This window comes from Muntiacus reevesi, chromosome 2, assembly GCF_963930625.1.
Source record: "Muntiacus reevesi chromosome 2, mMunRee1.1, whole genome shotgun sequence".
NCBI lineage: Eukaryota > Metazoa > Chordata > Mammalia > Artiodactyla > Cervidae > Muntiacus > Muntiacus reevesi.
This window is the reverse complement of record NC_089250.1, coordinates 19,391,640-19,414,451: the sequence shown is the minus strand read 5'-3', so window position 1 is coordinate 19,414,451 and position 22,812 is coordinate 19,391,640. Positions and strand designations below refer to the sequence as shown.

Here is a 22,812-nt window from a genome sequence, read left to right as displayed (position 1 = left end):
GTGCTTGGCCATCTCCCTGCCTCTGTCTGTCTTGGTGACAGGTTCTGGATGATGATTCTTCCCTCCAACTAAGTTCCAGTGTGAGAAGATGTGGGACAGAGGGCACCCCCCACCACCAACACCAACCAGACACGACTTCCCTGGTGGCTCAGTGGTAGAGAATTCACCTGTCAATGCAGGAAACACAGGAGACTCAGGTTTGATGCCTGGGTGGGGAAGATCCCCTGGAGAAGGAAATGGCAACCCACTCCTGTATTCTTGCCTAGAAAATCCCAAGGACAAAGGAGCCTTGCAGGCTACAGTCCATAGGGTCACAAAGAGTTGGACATGACTGAATTGACTTAGCACGCATGCAGGCATGCTGACCAGAGATGCGGGGGGTACAATTAGCAAGAGGCAAACCTTCTTGCCTGGGGGGTTTTGGTTACTTAGCATATCTGAACCATACTTTGATAGAGAGCTGAACCATTTGAGATTTTTCTTCTGGGGCCATCTTAAACAGCACATGACTCCTAAGAGCGATGTAAACTCTATCCCACTGACAAATGCTTTGTGAGCGCCCATTTTGTCTCTATGCTTCTACTGATAGAAATCCTTGCCCAGAAGAATTGCTACCGTTGCATTTTCCAAACTCTTGCAAGACCACCATCCCTAAATTATTGAGTTTTCTCCATGTCACCAAGAAGACAACTATATTACCATGCAAACTTGCTTAGCTCTGCAAAACGTAAGCACCCCTCTAGAGGCAGGTCAATCACACTGAATTGCTGACTGGTCGGGGGATGTGGAAAGGCAAGTCTTCAAGAGCTCTTTTGACGTAGGCAAGCTCATTTCATTTCTGACTTCATGGAAAGCTGGATACAGCGATCCCAACCTAACTGCCTCTTCTTTTCCCACCCTCTACACATTTCTCAGTGTTATCATTTTGAGGTTAGTGTGAGTTCAGCCTCCTGAAATAGGCCATTTCACTTTAAGTGTATGTTAAACTAATATTGACCTTTCCAAAGTAAAACAAAATCTGGTATTTGTGCTCAAAAGACTGAAACAGCCGTAGATGTAGAAAGGAGGGGATTAATCATCCTGGTATTTTTTCTTGCTTAGGAACTCTCCCTGGGAATTAGTCATTTTTATATATCTTGAAATGAGTGCAAGACAGGCTCTGCCTACACTCCTGAAAAGGAAGTCTGGATCCTTCAGTAAAAAATATTGGATAATTTGCCCACAGTTGAACCCACACAGCCAGATATGATGTTGGATTTGACAGTGGGTGAAAAAGTCAAGAACCTGAACATCAGGCCTTGGGTGAGAGTGTCCAGACATCAAGGTTGGGCAAGTTTAGACTTTGGGAGTGATGCCAGGGATGAGCTGGGAGACAAGTCCAGGTGGGGGTGCAGAGGAGGGGAGCCTGTGGACGGTGGAAGGGTGAAGGCAGGCGGGGAGTATCAAAGTGGGGAAACAGAACCAACATCACTACTAAGGACAGAGATGTGTACATTTCATATGTATGTGCCTGTACGAAATCCACAGACACCAACACCCTCAGTTAAACCACTTTCTGGGCACATGCTACGTGGACACCAGTGTGAGAAAGTAAACCTCAGCCTCGTTCTTCTCTTCTTCTATCCCGAGCAAACAAACAAACAAAACACCTTGTCAAACAATGACTTCATGCACAGCTGTAAGTACAGTTAAGGTATTTCATTAAGGAAATAAAAATCTGTTGAAGTAGGAAGCACATCAATAGAAAATGTGTAGCTGTTGGGAAAAAAAATTGTATCTTTGAGTTGTTATCCAAGTGAGACATCTATGCTCAGATTCTGTTAAGAGTCATACGCGAATATCTGAGAAGCTAAATGGGTTTTCAGGGAAATCACCTGGGCTTTTCTCTGATCCTGTGAATTCTGCAGAGTAATTACGTTTGGTGTCCCCTTGTCCTTCTGATTGGAAGGTACTCATGACGGCACATTTCTTTCAAAAACCTTTGTAGACAATCCAAACTCTCTACCCTGATGTGCCAAGTAGAAGCCACATACCTGAATCCACTCTCTGTAGGAATCCTCTCCCGGGGTCCACCCATTCTCAGGATAGTGGAGGCGGGAGCGTTCAGCAGACCAGTTGGTGCTGTACTGGGAAGAAGCCGTGATCTGGTCAGAGTGGATCTCTCCAGATTCCATGCCCAGAGCTTCCATACATTTGAAGTCTGAAGGGAAAAAACAATGGTCCAAAGTCAGCAAAATGCAGGGGAACCTAAGATGCATATTTTCTTTTTTGATCTGGAAAACTAAAAACTTTATTTTGATGTTTACACAAAATCTTACAATAGATGACAGCAAGGGGCTTATGGGATTGTAGCACTGATATGTGCATTTTCATGGCAAGAATTCTTCAAATCAAGGTTATAAAGATCTAATACTTGATTATTTTTCCAACTGGGCTTAGGGTGACATAAATACTATTAGAGACTTTTTAGGAAATGATGGATATTCTGATTTACTTTCAAAGTTAACATATGTAGGTATGTCATATGCGTACACATCGGGTTATATTTAAATAAAATTTTACTATTTTCTCTAAGATCTAATAAAAGTGAAAAAGACTCTGTGTCCATTTACAGCTCCTATTTGGTGGGCTGAGTAGAACTTGACTCTCTGTCTTTCAGACTCCTTAACACTGGCGCCCAGGCTTCCACTTCAGACTCCCCTGTGTTATTCCCCTGCCCTGACCTGGCCATAGTTAATAACATCACCAGTTTATCTTATTAATATACAAGAGTATCCATCAGGGGTAAAGTGTAGTATCATAGGGTCCTAAAGACCACCACGGTTTTACAGCATAAACAGTAACATTCATAATAATGTCCATGAATCATAAATACATATATTCCATTAGGCCTCATACACTCAACAAAAAAAGAAATATGAACTATGATATTGGGAAGTGAATAATTAAGTTCAGGAAAATGTGACTTCAAAGCACCAAAGTGCAAAAAAAACCTTCAGAGATTAAAGAGAAGGCTCTCAGCCATCCAGAAAAACCTCAACCAATGAAACTTCTACATTTTCTGCATTTTCCAGCATAATTAATAATGTTTTATGGCATAAAAGATTTTCTTTCACTGGTTTCACACTTTTAAGCTTTAGATTTGTTATTTGGAATATAAAATAGGTGCAAAAATACATGAAAGAATTAACCAAATAAATTAAGTACAAAGAAGATTTTGAAGTTTAATTGGCTTTTTCTTTTTTTTTTTCCTAGTACGATCTGGTAGAAAAGACATGAGCATATCTGTAAAAGAGGTCTCCAAACCCCCCTGCCTTCTCCCTGTGCTACATGACAACCTAGCAGCTAACACCGGAGAAGGCAATGGCACCCCACTCCAGTACTCTTGCCTGGAAAATCCCATGGACGGAGGAGCCTGGTAGGCTGCAGTCCATGGGGTCGCGAAGAGTCGGACACGACTGAGCGACTTCACTTTCACTTTTCACTTTCATGCATTGGAGAAGGAAATGGCAACCCACTCCAGTGTTCTTGCCTGGAGAATCCCAGGGATGGGGGAGCCTGGTGGGCTGCCATCTATGGGGTCACACAGAGTCGGACACGACTGAAGCGATTTAGCAGCAGCAGCTAAAACTGATGAAACCCAAATCATTCTTTCAGGTTTTCTCCCTCGGGCTTTTAAAAAAGCTGGAGACCACATCAACTTTGAGCAAGGACTGAGTTGGTCAAGTATTTTAATAAGATACAAAACCATATTACTTCTTTTCTCTTTCATGGAAAGTAATCACAGAAATTGAAACATGCTTCTTTTAGGTGAATATCCACTTTCATTCATCTAAGAAAGACAAAAACAGCCTCTGCCAGGGTCTCTCCAAACCAAACTACCACGCCCCATCCATTCTACCTGCCTGCCCATCAGAGAACTATGTTGATACTGACTGGTCCTTATTATCAGAGATCGATACTTGTGCTTTCCTGACTCTCAGTCCAATACACACCAGAGGGTGCCAGGTAGGTGGTCTGGTCACATTTCATTGTTTCTAGGTGCAGTTTTGCCATTTCCCAATTTTTCTCCCATAACTAATAGTTCTTTCTGTTGATATTCCTATAAACCAGTTAAAAGAGAAACACTTGGCACTCCAACTCACAAAACACGTCTTTAGTGTTTCATAGAGCCGCAGGTGTGTGAGGAGGAAGAGCAGAGAACATTTAAGGCAGGGCTTTGCAAGAGGCATCAATACTGACCTTCTGAAACACTGCCTTGCAGGACACTGTAGTTTGCTGAGAAGCCTTCTTTGGCTATGGCGCTGTCCGTGTAGAACACCATGGACAGGATGCCGGACGACGAGAGGATTCGACCTGGTGTCTTCTGCCCACAGTATCGCCCAATGTGGGGACCAACTGCAGAGGGAGAAATGCAGAGACCATGAAAACACCTTTTCTGCTGCAGCTCATGCCAGCAAAACCATTTGCAGACATGGGTCCCAGTGGAACCCAGAAGTGTTTTCTTACCCAAAGCAAGCCTTCTCTGGTTAATTGGTTTGCGGTGAACATACTGGATCAGGTTTGCGGAGAGGATTTTCAAGTGTGCTCAGAAGGGCAATGACAGGCGTAACCACATTCCCCTGTGAGCAGGACTGTTTTCAGGAACAAAATCGAAATACTGGCTTCAATTGCAAAGGAGATTTGGGCTGCCAAGTGCACCCTGGCATTTAGCTCTAGGACCACATGGTATACACAGTCCAGCACCCAGTAACTCCGCCAGGCTGTGATCACCCAGCGAGGGTTCTTGGAGTTGCCTGTCCTCCCTGCCCCCAACCTAGGAGGGGATCCTGGGAAAAGTCCTGGACCAGAGCAGTCCTGGCAACAGAGCAGAACCAAGGTCTGACCACACCCTGGGTAACCCCCACTTTCTTCCTCTTTCATCTTTCAGTCCTGGAGTCTCATTATGATAAACATCACAGACTTAGACAAGTGACAGTGGGTGATGCATCTGAAGACCAATAATTGTAATAATTAGCAAATTTAGAAATTATAAATATCAGTACACATAATAGCAAATTGTAATCAAAACAAAGGAAAAATGCATCTTTCTGACTTCTGTCTCAGTTTTTCATGTCCCAAACCTTAGAGAGGTGACTGCATGGCACTTGTGTCCAGTGGCCAAGAGAGGACCCAAATCAGCCACCTGACTGCACACCGGGAAACAGGCAGTATCGGAGGCAGAGAAAGACTGGGGACACCGATGAATCTGTGATGGAGTCAAATTGTTATTTGGCTTAAACTGGCCAGCCCTTTGTTGAAGTGCTTTCACACAATCCATAGCAATTCAGCAACTGTAAGTTGCCTTATGGACAGTGCGGAAGCCCTCTGGGCTTAGAGAATCTTTTCATTTCCCTGTATAGATCAGCATAAGACCAAAAAAAAAAAAAAAAAAAAAAAACTCTCCTTTTTCTCTAGAATTTTTTTCATCACACATATGGTAAAAACAAACCAGATGGTTTGGGCTTAGAAGGACAATCTGGTATAGACCATTTTCCCCTCCAAGAAATCCATGGTTCTGTGCATTTCAACTAAGACATTGCTTTGCTCAAGGAGGCACAGTAGGTGGACTTTTCTCTGGATGGATGGGTCGTGGGCAGGGGTGTGGGGATCCAAGGCCAGTGTGTGCCACTTAGATGCAGAAGGCAGTCGGTGAGGGCTGGGAGAAGCTTCACGTGTGATAGAGAAAGCGAACACCATATGATGTGGCCTACCTGAAGCCCCACGTGCCTGCTGAGTTACTTAGCCAGTGGCTGTCTGAACACCCTGCTTTACAGAGTGATCAAATCCTGGGCTAACAGGATTTTAGTTCTGGGCCAACCATCTTTAAAAATTAAAAGGAAAGAAAAGAAAAAAAAAATACTAAACCAAAGTGGTTGACTATTTGAGCTAGTGCAAAATGCTAAGTTTGAATAGCTGATAACTTCTCCATGCGCCCAAAGTAATGGATCTGCCAAACTCTATCATCCCTCACTCTCCAGCACCCAAATATTTGTGTGTGTCAACCGCTTTACTATGAAGAAGACAAGGAGGCTGCCCATTTCGGGGATGGATACAGATGATCCAAAGTGCACCACAGGGTCCTGGCAGTGGCTCTGCAGAATGGGGGGGGAAAGGTCATGGTATCAGGTTTCCCAGTTGGCAGAAGACAGCGTCTCAGATGAAACTCTCACTGATTTTTGTTTCTCTCCAGTTTTAATCCTGGCCTCAGATTCTCCTACACCAAGTGCTGGCTCTTGGCCAGGCTTTCTTCATTCTGAAGGTAGCCCTGTCACCAATTCAACACTTTCCCCTTTCCCTGTGGGGTGCAAAGTTGCCAGAAACATACACATGAAAATATCTCACTAGAGCCATGAACTCAGGTCTTTGCTTTCCTCAAAAGGAATCCCATTTCTGGTCTGCAGTCTTAATGGGAGGCTTAGAGTCTAAATATCTACTTCTGCTTTATTGACTATGCCAAAGCCTTTGACTGTATGGATCACAACAAACTGCGGAAAATTCTTAAAGAGATGGGAATATCAGACCACCTGACCTGCCTCCTGAGAAATCTGTATGCAAGTCAAGAAGCAACAGTTAGCACTGGACATGAAAGAACAGGTTGGTTCCAAATTGGGAAAGGAGTACGTCAAGGCTGTATATTGTCACCCTGCTTATTTAACTTATGTGCAGAGTACATCATGAGAAACGCTGGGCTGGATGAAGCACAAGCTGGAAATCAAGATTGCTGGGAGAAATATCAACAACCTCAGATACACAGATGACACCACCCTTACGGCAGAAAGTGAAGAGGAACTGAAGAGCCTCTTGATGAATGTTAAAGAGGAGAGTGAAAACTGGCTCAAAACTCAACATTCAAAAAACTAAGATCATGACAACCATTCCCATCACTTCATGGCAAATAGATGGGGAAACAATGGAAACAGTGAAAGACTTTACTTTGGGGGACTCCAAAATCACTGCAGATGGTGACTGCAGCCATGAAATTAAAAGATGCTTGCTCCTTGAAAGAAAAGCTATGACCAACCTAGACAGCATATTAAAAAGCAAAGACATTACTTTGCTAACAAAGGTCTATCTAGTCAAAGCTATGGTTTTTCCAGTAGTCATGTATGGATGTGAGAGTTGGACTATAAAGAAAGCTGAGCACTGACAAATTGATGCTTTTGAACTGTGGTGTTGGAGAAGACTCTTGAGAGTCCCTTGGACTGCAAGGAGATCAAACCAGTCAATCCTAAAGGAAATCAGTCCTGAATATTCACTGGAAGGACTGATGTTGAAGTTGAAATTCCAATACTTTGGCCACCTGATCCACTCTTTGGAAAAGACCCTGATGCTGGGAAAGATTGAAGGTAAGAGGAGAAGGGGTCAACAGAGGATGAGATGGTTGGATGGCATCACCGACTGGATGGACATGAGTTTAAGCAAGCTCTGAGAATTGGCGATGGACAGGGAAGCTTAGCGTGCTGCAGTCCATGAAGTCCCAAAGAGTCGGACAAGACTGAGCAACTGAACTGAACTGAACTGAGAGTCTATTCATCTTCCCTCACTCTTTCCTCTCATTTAAATTCCATTGTTGTGGTTTCATAACTTTCTTTTTCTTGTGTTTGTGGGCAAACCTTTACAGCCTTAATCTTTGGGGTCGTTCTCGACTCGCCAAAGCCACTGACCTTACCAGGAATACAGCACAGAAGGGAAGCCTGCAGTCATCCCCGTTCCCCTCCCCCCAGCAGCTCTGACTGCCTCCCCTCCCCTCCACCATCACCCAATTCCCCTGGGGATGGCGGGAAAGGGGGTCTCTTTGAAAGAGCAAACAGAAGAGAACTTGTCTAGGGCAGACTCATAATTTAGAGAGTCTCCATGACTCACTGGTTTATAATGTTGAAGACATGCCTGGTAAATCTGCCTTCTGTCCTTCTGAACATCGCCCCCGGACACCAGCATGCAGCTCTCTTTAGGAACCCTCAAGACTGGAGAGTGAAAGGCTTTTTCGACCATAATACAAAGAAGTATTGAATTTTCCTGAACAACAGTGAGACCTTAGCCTAGCAAGCTAATGCAATATTGATCTGAGTTGGAGCGGCTGCAGGACCCTGATCTGCCTTGTGTGTGTGCTCATTTGTGGATTTACATGATTGCAGCTCTTAGGTTCCCTACTTCCGTTATGGTGGAGCCAAAGACCAAGGCGATGAATGCCAACTGTCCCCAAAACAGAAGTATAATTCAAAAATGGAATGCCTGGCGAATTTGAAAAACAGGCATCAAGCCCTCTCTGTGGGGAGAGCAGGCCTATGATGATCATTGCTTCTCAGGTGTGAAGGCAACACCGTATCTGTGCTGCTTGAAATAGGAAATGGCAAAACCCCATTCTTTGTATTTTTCCCACTAATCCCTCCATTAATTAGAACCCTACCTTAGGATCAAACAATTTGGCTATCACCTTTTTATGAGGAAAAATAGGCAACCATCTACTATAAAGAGGTACTATTAAAATAAGGTATTTTTGAATAAATAAACACAAAAGGGGATCATTTTAAACAGGTACAAGATCAGCCACATCTATTTTTCTTAAAGTAAGCCTTTTGGTGGAGAATATCTGGAGTTTGCAACTTTTCCCCAGAAAAAACAATTGACACATTTATGTCATTTATATTTTGGAAGGTTTATATCACTGCTATTTTATATTTGTATCATTGATACTGTATATTTATATTTTAGAAGGTTATTTTTAACATAAAATTCCATCCAGCTTTGATGAAGCTTATTCCTAAAATCGTAATAATAATTCCTAATAATTTGGGAAGTGTAGGTCACAGAGCATTTCCAGATCTTTCCCCAGCCTGGATGGAGGGCTGGCTTCACGGGCATCCAGGTGCTGTGAGCTAGGCATTCACATTTGGCCCCATAATTCAGCACAAGCATCTGCAGGCATGCAGGCTCTGAAACTAGTGTAACTTTCACCAGTGACTCCAGAGCTGTTAGTTTTGAATCTACGGAACTTCAAAGAGACTGCTAGCTGGAGAAGTGGGCTTCTCCACGTACACGTCTTGGATCTCACATTTTGGAGTAAACTGCTTCTCTCCGAAGTCAAGTTGAATCGCTTTCAATTACTTAGTCGCCTAATTCAGTGTCTGTGATAAAATGCCACATAAAATCACTCAATGGTTAAAAGCCTTCAGTGCCTTCTGGTTGTTGTTTTTGGAAAGGATATCAAAGAATAAAAACGATTTTGCTGGCAAGGAAATCTGTGTGTTGAACTATGATGAAAAACATGTTCCTTGTGCCACTGACAAAAAAATTCAGGACACACTCTCTCATTTTGCCTAAAAAAGAGTAAGCTCCGATGCTGGCATAGACAGGATGAGGCCAGGTGAATACAAACAAATATACAATCACATTTTTCATATTCCAAAGCCAGTTTTCTCTAGGAATAAGTCAATTCACCCAAAATATGGGTGAACTGCAGGCTGACAACCCGTATTGTTAATTGTTCTTCGCTTCAACTCAGTGATTTTCTAGAGCCAGAAAATTACTACTTTGGAAAACCCTTGACACTAATAACAATGCTCTCCTTTCTACATAAGTTGGTTGATTGGACCTTCTTTTCAGATGTCAATTTAAATATAAGTTCTAGAAAGGAAGGCTGCAAATTTGGGTTGTGAACAAATAAACCCATTATTAAATGTTCCAACTATTATTGCAATACTATTACAATATTGTTTTCCTAATTATCGGATTGAATACTTGGAAATCAATCAGAGCTCTGTTTGGACAAATCTCATTACTTAATGAGGGAGTTTCAATAAAATCATCATAACCCTATTTATATGGTTAAATAAAGGAAATAAGAGACTCAACTAATGACAACTCACCCATTTGCTCCAATGACATAAGCTTTCTCCAAACCTAGATTTTCTCTAGTGCTGTTTGCTACTAAGGAACATAGCTAAACTGAATGACACTGATCATTTAATGTCACTTCTAAAACAAAGGCAATCTCTTTCACATGATATTAGCTTTCGTTCACAACTTACTTTCTTTCTTTCTTCCATCTGATAATATTATCTGATTATTCTATAGATAGTTCCAAATCTCTAACTGCATGATTTGTACGCACTTCCAAGCTGCCCTTTCTGATCTGCGTAGAGTGTGCTCTCCAGAGAAATCTTACTATTAAACCAGACTAAACACAAGACTAGCAAAGCAGCTGCAACAAATTATTTGATATTATCTCCCTCTGTTCAGAATTTGGGTGTGTATTTTTGCCATTCACCTTCTAATTCATAAGGACTGAAATGGAAAACTTTAATTTAGCTGGCCACATGGCTACTTCTCCCACTTCCTTCAAATCTGGCTTATTTTCTTAATAAGACCTGACCTGACCACCCTATTAAAAAAATTCCACCCATCTTTCTCTCTTTACCTTCATTTTTTTCATGCTTTTATTCTATTTTTTCTTCTTTTCCTTTTTTTTGGTTTGTTTATAGCACTTCTCACCTTCTAACATCCCATGCACGTGATTCAATTGTCTGTAATGTGCACACTTTATTACCTCATTCCCTCTGATAGAATCTAAATGGGGCATCCGTCTTTGCTTTGTTTGCTAAGAGATTACTACAGCGCCTGGTACATGGCAGGTGCTCATTAAGTGTATTTTTTGAATGGACGATGAACTCAGATGATGTGAACAATGTGTCCCAAGGACGTGTGCCAATCTGATTTGGTCCCCCAAAGATAAAAATTCCCTAGAGAGCAGACAAGGAATCCATCTAAATTAGGAATATCCAAATGCTCTCCTCCTTCCTTTCTGAAATTTCTAAATGTGGTAGCATAGTGGGTGTATAGTTCACTGAAAACTTTAGCAGGGACTTAACCTCCCTGGTTCTTAAGTCTCTGCATTCGCAAAATGACTAACTTGATTTAATTGATGTCTTAAGAGCTCATCTTCTGATGAGTTTACAAATTAATAACCAGTAGGCAAGCCAATGAAATGAGCAAAATGCTTCAGTCAGGAAAACCATGGGTTGCTTCCAATTTTCTCATAGAAAAGGTTATGAGATCTTGCACAGTCTTTTATGGCCTCCGTTTCCTTATCCACATGATGAAAGCATTAGACTAGAAAATTACCAAGTCTTCTTAGGCTCAAGTATTTCATCACCGCTCTGCATAAAGAAAACTGCTGTTCTTCTTCCTCCTTTTGAGCTACTTTTTAAAGTGATGCATGTGTATGATGCTTGTAAAAGGATCCCAGGGCCCTTCCCCTAGATCCTCCCCCTTAGAGTTGCTTTGTGCCGTTCTTACCATCAGGGAATCCATCCCAGATTTCTAGCCGGTCATAGCGACAAAACATCCCCCCGGGAGGATTCGAGTCAGGCTCCAGGTCAAAGCTTTCAAATTCCAGGATAATCTCTGACATCTTTGGTGCAAAAATAATATAGGTGCATTCTAGGCTGTTGGGATATTTTTCAGGGAATCCAGGGGACTTTATTACCCCACTAGGCATTGTGTAGTTCTGGGAACATTCAGGACCTACAAGTGAAAGAAAGAAGAAGCAGAGTGAAAATTCCACTTAAATAACCTGGGCAAAGACAGTTTATCTTTCCAATAAAAGCCCACCATTATAATCATTGTCCTAATCAGTCATTACTCAGCCTTTTCACAGTGGTGATATATACGGAAAATCGAGTTCAGATTTATTGCATTCACCTTTGTTTTCCATCTGTGTGCAGCAATTTACAAACTTCTGCTGTTGCAGAGGGGAAAGAAAATGACAAATACAAAATCATGTGGGAACAATGAATGAGTAAGCTACAGAAATCTCGACAGAGCCCTCGAGAAATAATTATAGCCCCTTCAATCTTAAATCTTTAAATCTTGAGGCTGACAGCTCTTTATTGGTGAAATAGAACATTTACAAAGGCGAGGGAGAGAATCCAGTGGAGGGAATTTGGGTTTCAGATTCCTCCACCAGTGACTCAGTAATTCTGCCAGATGTGACCTTTGCCTCCTTGACAAACTAAATGTGAAAGGTAATTCGTACATGTACGCAGGGTGAGTGACTCATTCGGAATGGTGTTGACACAGGTGTGCCAGTAAAGTGTGGCTGTTAGTGGGGGTATGATAAACTAGGATGCAGGTCCTGTGGTTCCAAGTCACCTGATACCAATGTTGACATCCTAACCTTCCCCAACATACAGTGCAGGAGGGTGTGTGTGTGTGTGTGTGTGTGTGTGTGTGTGTGTGTGTAAAATGCATATATTTATAACGTGTCATTTAAATCACGGTTCAGTGTTATCAAGACTACAAATTACAGAGATTCGTAATTTAGGTTGGTGCAGAGCATGCATACAGTTACTGCAAGTCAACCTTATGAATACATAAAGGACAATTTCAGTTCATGGAATTGGCAATGAATAGAGTGCTATCCACCACACAATTGAAAATGGCCCATCCACACAGACGATCAGACTATCCACGCCAGCCTATCAGCTCTGCCCCTTATCACCACCATAGCCGTCGTGATTGCCCAAGAGCCCTTAGGCGGTCTGGTAAACAGAGATGACTTGACCTTTCTGAATCTCAGGATTCAAACTGGGGATGTTTGGTTAAACCATTCTTTTTTCAAAAAAATATTTACTTATTAATTTGACTGTTTTGGGCCTTAGATGCAGCACGTGGCATTTTCACTGTGTCGTGTGGGATCTTTCATTGTGGCCCACAGACTATCGAGTTGCAATGCACAGGCTTAGCTGCTCTGCAACATGTTGGACCTTAGTTCCCCAATCACAGATCAAACCCGGGTCCCATGCATTGCAAGGTGAATTCTTAACCGCTAGACTACCAGGGAATTCCCAGTTCAACAATTTTTTCCAGGGCCATTGCCGTACTGAGGGGACTCTGCAAGGGCATATAAGGATTCAAGTTCAAATAGGGAAGCTTGTGGAGCTTGTTCTTAACTAAATATTCTTCCAAAGTGCCAAGTACTAAAGGCAACGTGTTTGGCATCAAGATACATTAAATTTAACTAACAGATCTCTATTTTTAATGGCGAGGGCTAGTAAGTTGACTCTCCAACTCAGTGCATCTGGCAGAATGTTGAGAAAACAAATCAATCTCTTTCTCCCCATGCATAAATTAGCCATGGTCCTGGAGACACAGAGGACTACTTAGTAGATGGCACAATAAACCTGGTCCGTAGAGCTCTGAGTTGAATAAATACCTCCTAAAGCCTTCTACAATGGGGCTCACCCTTCAGCACAATAGCTTCAAATGCTTATCTTTTCAATTCTGGTTAAAAAAATTATTACCAAGTGGCATTTTGCCATGTCAATTTCAAGTAAAGAGACTGTGGAATGTGCTATATGTATAATTTCTAACATGTTTCTAAGCTATTTGGTGGCATCTGAGATAACAGTCACTATGCCAATTTGTCATTAATTAAAAAGTCATTCATTCATATATAGTTAATTGGGAACCCTTTAGAATTTTATTTCCAAGATGTAGGAACAGAGACCCTGGAGACCTCCAACCTCTTCCCCAGGGTTTTGGCTGGCAAAGCAAACAGCAGAGTTTAATGCAGTTTCCAATATTTTCTCCTTCTTAAAAAGATAAAATTATACAGTTGAGGTTAAGATTTAATGAGAAAAAAATTCTGAATTAAGGGTGCTCTTTCAAAATCAAATAAATTCCAATGTTTTCACATATATCCTTGTCATGTCAGATTCCTTTGGAAGCTGGCCCAGGTTTTCTCAGGTATTTTGACAAAGGCTGGACATTCTGGGCTTCCCAGGTGGCACCAGCGGTAAAGAACCTGCCTGCAAATGCAGGAGATGTAAAAGACGTGGGTTTGATCCCTGGGCTGGGAAGATCCTCTGGAGGAGGGCAAGGCAACCAACCCACTTCAGTATTCTTGCTTGGAGAGTCCCATGGACAGAGGAGGCTGGCAGGCTACGGTTTATAAGGTTGCAAAGAGTTGGACACAACTTGGCACTCATGCATGGGGACATTCCACGGGGAAGTGGAAGCAAGCTGGATGGAGCACCAAGAGATCTGCTAACCTGTTGTGTAGCCTTGGTGACCTCGTAATCTTCCTGATCCTCAAATTCTGTGCATCACACATGAGAGGTGGGCTTTAGGATTGGAAAATAAAGCCTTTCAAACTCAAAGCTGCTTCTGTAATTTCTTACTTTCTCCATTAGACATCAAACTTTGTTTTAGTGGGTTCCTTATTCTTTATTGTACAAGTTTGCCACAGTTGAGGGAGCATTCCCCCAGTGGATGATGGCAGGAGAGGGCTGAGGGATCCCGGGATAAATATACAAGCCACAAACAGGACTGGGGGTGAGCAGCCGGGGTGCCCAGGAGGGTGTGAGCTGCTGGGTAAGGGATGCACACACAGCAGGGGCACCCAGTGACACCACGCTTTTACCATTATTTGTTAGACTGACAGCATCCAGTGTAGCCACAGGCATCCCACATTTCGTTGTTAAGGACCATCAGGATGGATAAGGATGATAGCTAAGATATCCTCTCTGGAATTATACTTAAATGTACAGACTCTTAATCAAACAACATATGAAGTCACCAATCCTGCTCTCAATAAACGCCATCCCTTCCCTGACTGAGACCCATAGGAAATGGTACAGCTTCTTCCAGCATCTGGGCCTGGATAAGAGGGGAGGAACAGAGGAAGGGCGGGAGGTGGGCAGGCTGGGGTTTCCTTCAGAAACTCTTTAGCTGAATGGGAATCATTTTAAGGCTGATGGCCCAAGTTTCAGTATCTGTGAAGAGAGGGGTGTGGGTACCCAAGGAGAGAACTAGGGTGTCCTGGGGAGAGGTGGGTACTGCCTCCTGCCACCCATTGAGCAAAAATGGTTGTCTAGAAATGTAGCCTTAGGGATGCAAAAATGGCCCTGTAACCTACTGCCAGAAATCCTCAAGGCCAACAGGTGAACGAATAGTGCATTGGTTCAATTATGATTAGTCTAATTTATGTGTTTTGAAGAAATCTGAAATTGCTACAGCCTGAAAGAAGTGCTACATTTTCCAAGAACAGAGATTCTGTAATATTTATCATGAAATTGTGCTCAAGGAAAGAATGTCCATGAACCTATGTGTGTGAATGTATTCTACTAGTTCATGACTTTTACTGGAGTCTCTGTAAGAACTATAGTATGTGCAACAAAGGAGAAAGATGTTTTCTTCTTCAGGTGGTGTTAATTTAGCTGGGAAATGAGACACATATACGTGATAAAACTTGAAAATATTTAGGAAAAACACACTGGTTAGTGAAATACAGTTGTGTTTGTGTAGATACAGATACAGTATCTAAAAGTGTTCATCTGTGTTGTGTAAAGGGGACAAGCTGGGTAAGTGTAGGAAAATGAAAAGTACATTAATTAAGAATAATAAACTTGGAGCCAGGTTTCCATGGAGGTTAAGAGGCTTAAGCCAGAAGACAGAGAGAGAGAGTACTGTACACTTTGGAGAGACCAGCTTCACTGTAACAGTTAGTGTGTATGGCATACAGCTTCTGGGACATGCTCTGCTATCCATTTTTCACATGAGGAACCCAAGGCTCTGAACATTCACACAGATGGGCAGTGGCCGAATCAAAACTCACCAGCAGATCTGCTGGGCCTCACCCAGCACACCCACCAACCTGGGAAAGGAAGATAGGCTGTGAGTTTGTGCAAGTGAAGCCAGGAAGGTTGGGGGCAGCTGATGTCAAGACCCGAGCATGACCTCAGAAAACACTGAGGCTTCACCTGACAGGTGACAAATACCTGTCATAGGCATTCTGGGGATAATAGTTTGATGACGGTTTGAGAGGCAACGCGTAGGATTAGAGATTATGGGGATAACCATTAGACAGTTCTATTTGTTCAATGGCAGTGGATGTGGAAAGAAAGCTGTGACACTCTCTTTTCAATTGAGCTATACTTGATTTATAAGATTCAGATGTACAGCCTGGCGATTCGGAGTGACTCTCTGAGACTTTTGAGCGAAAATCCCAAAGAACCGGCAGCTATACAGGATATAGAGAGGCAAGAAGAGAAAGAAGAAAATAAGGCTTCAAGTCTCAAGGATGGCATTGGGTGGTGGGGAAAGAGGAGAAATCATAGTGCATCTGAGACTAACAGAAGTTTGAGGGCTGAGTTCATCTAGAAAGAAGCAGAACTCTTAATGACTTAGGGAGGATCTCGCTATTTCTCCATCCACCACCTTCAGATCTTTGAGAAACACTGACAATGAAAAGCTGTTCGCACCTCTTTTTCTGACACTTTCTTTCTTTGATGCTGTCAGATGCAGGTAAGCAAGTAAACGCGTATGTTTGTGCATGCATGTACCTACGCATACGTGGATTTACATAGGTCAAACAGCTTTCAACACAAGGAAATACATATGTAGTCATGTGAGCCCACTGAAATCCTACGTCTGCTTTTATTTATACTAAAGGCTTTCTAAGCATGTGCTGAGATGAATTTCTGAAGAAAGTTCTCTCCATCTACCCATATTCATATGGGACAGTACCAGAGTTCTTTGAAATTTAAAGAAGTTGTGCCAATGTTCCCAGAAACGCTTAACGTCCTTTTTAGTTATTCTCGGTGGCCACTGACCCACAAGACCTTAGGCTTTTGAATTTGGTGTGGCTAGATTTTTTTCCACTAAATAAAGCTCTTTTTCATATATTCCAGGACAATATATTTAAATCTGGCACCTCCGTCCCGGGAGGGTCTCCCACACATTAATGCCAACTTAAAAGGGAAGGCGGGACTGAATTCATAGCCGGAATCTACAGGCTGCCGTGGAAAACAGTGACATCCAGATAAAGATACAGTTTTTATTAACTGGCTGATATGTGAGTTTAATTCCTCAAACCTGGGAGACAATACATTCTCAGATTCTATCCTGTCCCAACATATACCACTGTGACAGAAGATGATGGTGCTTTATTCCCTGAGCCGCGTCCGACTCTTGTGACTCCATTGACTGCAGCCCGCCAGGCTCTTCTGTCCAGGGGATTCTCCAGGCAAGAACACTGGAATGGGTTGCCATTTCCTTCTCCAGGAGATCTTCCCAACCCAGGGGATGAACCCAGGTCTCCCTCATTGCAGGTAGATTCTCTATTATCTTACCACTGAGCCAGAAGGGAAGCCCAGAGAGAAGATTAGTAAGTGATTATTTTGGAGGGGGCAAGGGGATAATTAATTCTGAAGGGGAATGTCATTTAAAGCATTATTATTTTGCTTCCTCCAAGAAGTTCTTGCCCCAACCACGTTTCTGTTAATGGAAAGCTTCTTCCTCCAAAAGTTTTTGAAACTCCAAGGCTAGTGAACTACTGCTTGGCTTTTCCTGGGAGCGACCAGTTTTGAATTTTGCAATAAAATAAAGGGAGCAGAATGTATTGAGCTGGCCAAAAAGCTCATTCATGTTATCCCATAACATCTTACAGAAAAACCTAAACGAAATTTTTGGCCAGCCCAATACATGATTTTCAGGTAAGAGGGACTCACACAATTTTTAATGAAAGAAATAAAACTTCAAGAGTAGATCCAACTTATTTTTGAAGAAGAAAGAAAAGAATAAATGCTCTTAAAGGAGCTTTACAGAGTATGTACTTTAAAAACACTGGTCAGTTTAGAATGATGAAATTCTGATTCTTAAAATACATTTAAACAGCTTTTTAAACATACTTCCTCCATATAGTGGGTAACTTTCCTTTGTGCAAAGTATTTTCAACATTTTTGGTAATGGGAATATCTGACTTTTTACCAAAAGATTAAAAACATTATTCCTTGTCTTTCTTTTCACTTTGTCTTTCATGAGATCAAGTGAGGTTCGTGACCATTCAGTCACACTTGGTCTCCTGTAAGTCACTCACCTTTCTTGAAAATTTCATAACGTATGGAAAATCCTGCTCCGTGTGTCTCATAGTCAGAGACAAATTTGATAAAGAGAAATGGCCCTGAAGACACGAAAGAAGAAGGGGCGATCTTTCCACAGAACTTTCCCAATACACGTCCATTTTCGTTTTCTCCATCGATGACCTCCACATAGTCATACCTGAGACAAAGGTGGAAGGAAACATCAGGTTAGGGAGAAAAGTCCTTTTAATTTCAATCATTTAGAAGCCAGCATTCTCCACCACGGTCTGTCAGGAGAAAAAATAAGTGCTATCTGCATTCACTGCTGGATTTCACAGAAAGGGGAAAAAAAAGTCTAGCAAAATGAAATAATTAAAATGGACTACATCATGTCCGTGCACATCATCTGGTAACACAGAACTGTTAAGAATAATGGTGTCTATTATACTCGCAGACAATGTCAGTTAAAGTAACCAATTAACAAGAAAAAGGAAAATCTCATGAGTACAATTCTCTATTATTAAGTTGTGTTCCTTTGTCTGGGGTTGGGGGGGTGTCAATACATAATGCTATGCATTCTTTTCAAACTGTGAAGTTCTTTTATGAATTCAAAATGTCTCCTTGGCTGGAGCTCTCCATGAATAATACTTTGATTTCTGTGAGCGACCCTCTAAACATATGGCCACAGAATAATAAACAGATTCTTTACTATTTAATTCAATTCCACCAAACTCCAGGCTTTGCAGGAAAAAAATCTCTCTCAGTATCCACTGTGGTCAAAACAAAGATTTTCTTTCCCCAAAACTACAACTTGAACTGCAGAACATAATCTCTACAAAGAAAAAAGTTTATTTAAAATTCGAAAGTAAGTGTTTACTACCAGCCTGAATCTTTAAAGGAATGCTGTCCCTGGAAAAGAAAATATGACAGACTTGTAATCATCAAAGTGATATGATTTTTAAAAATTTGGCTTAATGATAATACACTGAGATAAATGATAAGGGGGGTAGAAATAAAATACTAGCCTAAAGAATGCACTGAGATAATGGATATGCTTGGATGAACCTTCTTCATCTCTAAAATATGGAAATCCATCTCCAGTAAAGTAGCATCTCCTAGGAAAACAGGAATATTTTTGTTTGTTTGGCATTATCTATTTCTTAGTGTCTTGCTCTTCCTTTTCATTATTTATTTGCCAAGTCACCTAGGAGTCAGATAACCAGATAATCTCATTTAGATTCCATATTTCTTCTAGAACTGACATGAAGACGTTACAATCCATTCATTTCAAACCTGCATTTCTCTGTTGAATTTGATTCAAAAGTCCTGGGATATATTCATTTCAGGAATGGCTAAAATATAGCAGTAACATAAATTGCATCTGGCAATTTAAAAGAGATCAAAGTGGGGGAAATCTTCATGATGACCAGTGTCATCCTTAGCAATCCTTTTCAAACTGTCCAGGACACATGACTTACGTTTATGTAAAGTCTCATGAGACAACTGCAAAGATGCTATCATGAGTCCAAGTGGATAGCTTAAGGTTCTCTCTCAATTAAAAATGACATTACCTCATCAGTTAAGATTGTGTGCCAGCCTTGTGTATATCAAGAAGAAAATAAAGCTGACAGTGATGGAATGAAGTATTAACATATGTGAATTATTGTATTAACTGCATTTCCCCTGCTGCATCTGCTGATTCCAAGAGAAATCACTGGCCAGTGAGCATCATTGTCCTTTGAAAAACTATGAAGCCACACAGAGGAACTGTTTGTTTCTCTATACATTGGGAGATGCTTTGCATGCTCAGACAAAAGAGGAGGAGGAAGAGGAGAACTGGAGGAGGAGGAGGAGGAAGAGGATGAAGACGGTGTTATGTTCAAAATCCTCAGTGACTTTTTATAGTCAACCGAGGGCCAATGGAAAGAACCCCGCCTCGGTACTCCTGAAAGCCTCACAAGCTGGCATTTATGCAGTAATTCCTTTTATCTCTGCAGCTTCAATGACTAGGCAGGTCTGCGCAGTTTACCCCACACTTGCTTATAATTTAACTGTGATTTGAGAGGCTGGCTGTGCTTGGCCTGGTGACCGTGCGTCCAGCACAGCTCTATAGGCTTTTTACTTGCATCCCGACATGGTCTGAATACTAAGTGGCCACATCCTAGTGCATTTTGCCTTCCAGACACAAATCAGAGAGGTGGGTCAGGCATTCTGAGGACTAAAGGGCATTTCTGTAAGGAGACCTCTCTCCCAGGTATGAGAGAACTCAGCTATTAGACTGCTGGGGATGTATAACGGGAGGAAGCTAGTCTTTTAATCCACATTATCTGCTAGTGGTAAATTCTAAGCTCTCCTCTTGGCAACAGTAAAAGCTATTTTTAAAAGGGGCAGAGGGACTAGACATTCTACCCAGCAAGAGATAAGTCACCGCATCTTAAGTGCCAATTTTAGGCAATGGGATTTTTCGGGGACACAATAGTTACATTTATATGCCAGGATGCTGCTATCATTTTAGCACTTCCCTTCCCGGTACCATCCAACAGGCGCCCCCAAATGTATCACAGAGAGCGGTTCATGTAAATATTCAGGAGGGTGTACGCGTACAAATCGCAAAGGGTGATACTGCCAAGGAAGTTAAAAAAGCATCCAGCCTCTCCCTCTGAAGTTGAGACCAGTTCCACTCCATAAGTTTCTCGCTGACAAATGTGATGCCAGGAGTGCAGCTGGTGTGTCAGCATCCCTCCTCGGAGACTTAATGTGTCACCACAGCAACGCACCCAGCCTGCATTGGCCTGAGGCCCAGGATCCTGAGTTTGCAAATTTCAGTCCCCCAGCCGGCTGCACTGCTCTGTTACTGCTGCCGGCGCCGCAAGCACCGCGTTCCTTGCGATCTAGCATCCTCGGTCCTGATACCAGAGACCTGCACAGGTGAGCCTGGAGGCACCTGTCTGACTTGCATTCTGGACCCACAAGCTTGGGCTCGGAAGGAGAGCTGGGGATGGTGTCTTGGGACTCTAATTCAGAGAAGTTAGAGGAGGGTTCATGGGCTTCCCAGGCGGTGCTAGTGGTAAAGAACCTGCCTGCCAATGAAGGAGACATAAGAGACTTGGGTTCGATCCCTGGGTCGGGAAGATGCCCTGGAGGAGGCCATGGTAACCCACTCCAGTAGTCTTGCCTGGAGAATCCCCATGGACAGAGGCGCCTGGCTGGCTACAGTCCAGAGGGTCACAAAGAGTCGGACACGACTGAAGCGACATAGCACACGGCAGAGGGTTCACAAAGTTAATCCATCTGTTTCTTTGGAGTCCTGCTCTGGAAAAAGAATGTTCCAGGTGACAAGGAGGCTGCATCTGGGTCCACAGTGTACCACCCACCTGTGCAGGAAAGCCCTTCCTCAGATATCACCGCCCCACGTTTCATCATAGGAATGCCAGTATCTTGTGGATTTGGTCATTTCTTTAAAAAAAAAATCGTCTTTTAAAATAATTTTGGCTGTCCTGCATGGTTTGTGGGATCTTAGTTCCCTGACCATGGATCGAACCCAGACCCCCTGCATTGGACTCGCAGAGTCCCAACCACTGGATCGTCAGGGAATTCCCCCATCTCTCTTCTTAAAACTTCTAAGGTTTCACTTCCTCCATGAATAATGGTAAAGCAGCCAACCTTTACTGGGAATAAAGCAAAGCTCTCTCTGCTTAACCTTCTTACAATTAAAGACCTTTCCCCAAGGTTTCCTTTTTCAGGTGTGAAGGCTTGGCTGGGGTGGCGGTGGGGCGGGGGCTCTTCTCATGAGTGTTCCTGGCTTTAAGCCCAGGTTTCTTAAGTCCCAGGCATCTTGTTGACATATCTCCAACCTCATCCTACCTGGATATATGTGGGTGGTAAAAACATTTTGAATCCTAATAGTAATTACGAGTTAGGTTTCCCATAAGAGTGATAAAAGAATAAAGATTTCCTTCTAAGAATTCTTGAAAGGATTACTTAGCGATTATTATTATTATTTTCTTCTGGAAAGTTTAAATTATGGTTTTAGGAAAATGGCCAAGGAAGGGGAAAAGTGATGGGAAAATGAGAAATGTCTTCAGTCACTAAAGAGTGGTTTGGGAGGCTTTCTAGGTATGCGGTGCTGAATAGACAAATAGCACACTTTACTTAAGTCGGGTTTTCTCCTCTGAGTGCAAATGACCCCTGACTCTATGGTGGGGCTCCTTAATGGTTAAAAAAAAAATCAATTAATCCTCTGTAGGGTGTTGTCTGTATGGGGAGCTACTGTACCAACCCCCCTCACAGCTTCTGGACATTCTCGAGTTGTTGAGAAGGGAGATTTTAGGTAATGGTGTCTTTTTAATCTCCTTCCAAAAGGATCTTCCCCCGCATGCATACCTATGTTAATAATGGAGAAATTCGATACCTGACATCATAAACCAGAGTGAGAAATGATGTTGGCTAACATAATTTTCACCTGCAAAAATGTGTTTCTTTGGATCTTTGGTCTATTTTACATGAGGCATTAATAGCCATCCCAACTGAGCAAGCTGTAAACGATTACTGTAGTGCTGCCCAAGAATTACCTTCCCTATTCCCCAGAAGAGAACAGGTTTTTTTTTTCTTAGAGTATTAGAAAGAGGACAGGGATATAAAAATATACAGGGATGGAATTAGGAGGGGCCAATTAGTTTGCGTCTGTGTTTCTGAGCGATTTTACATGATCCACCTCCTAACTGTTCTGGCTTCCTTGCAATGTTCTAATCAAGGGAAATATAAGAAAAGCCTTATAAGGTTCACAGTCTCTTTCTGTTGTAAAGGACTCTTTCGAAATCTGTTCAAAAGAAATAAACTGGAATAATGTCAAATATGTATGCAAAAAGTATTGCCTGAAGCTTTATAATAATGGGGAAAATAGAAACAA

At 42.2% G+C, this 22,812-nt stretch overlaps 1 protein-coding gene across 4 annotated transcripts in view; it reads right to left on the bottom strand.

The window, feature by feature from the left end:
- NRP1 (neuropilin 1) overlaps positions 1–22,812 on the bottom strand; it is a 145,959-nt gene that overhangs the window by 71,798 nt on the left and 51,349 nt on the right. For all 4 annotated transcript variants that reach the window (XM_065921064.1, XM_065921062.1, XM_065921063.1 and 1 more), the window contains exons 3-6: positions 17,921–18,102; positions 11,338–11,565; positions 4,243–4,398; positions 2,034–2,200 (exon numbers count right to left, since the gene is read on the bottom strand). In XM_065921064.1, coding sequence (XP_065777136.1) covers positions 2,034–2,200; positions 4,243–4,398; positions 11,338–11,565; positions 17,921–18,102 — 733 coding nt within the window. The remainder of the gene's footprint in view (positions 1–2,033; positions 2,201–4,242; positions 4,399–11,337; positions 11,566–17,920; positions 18,103–22,812) is intronic.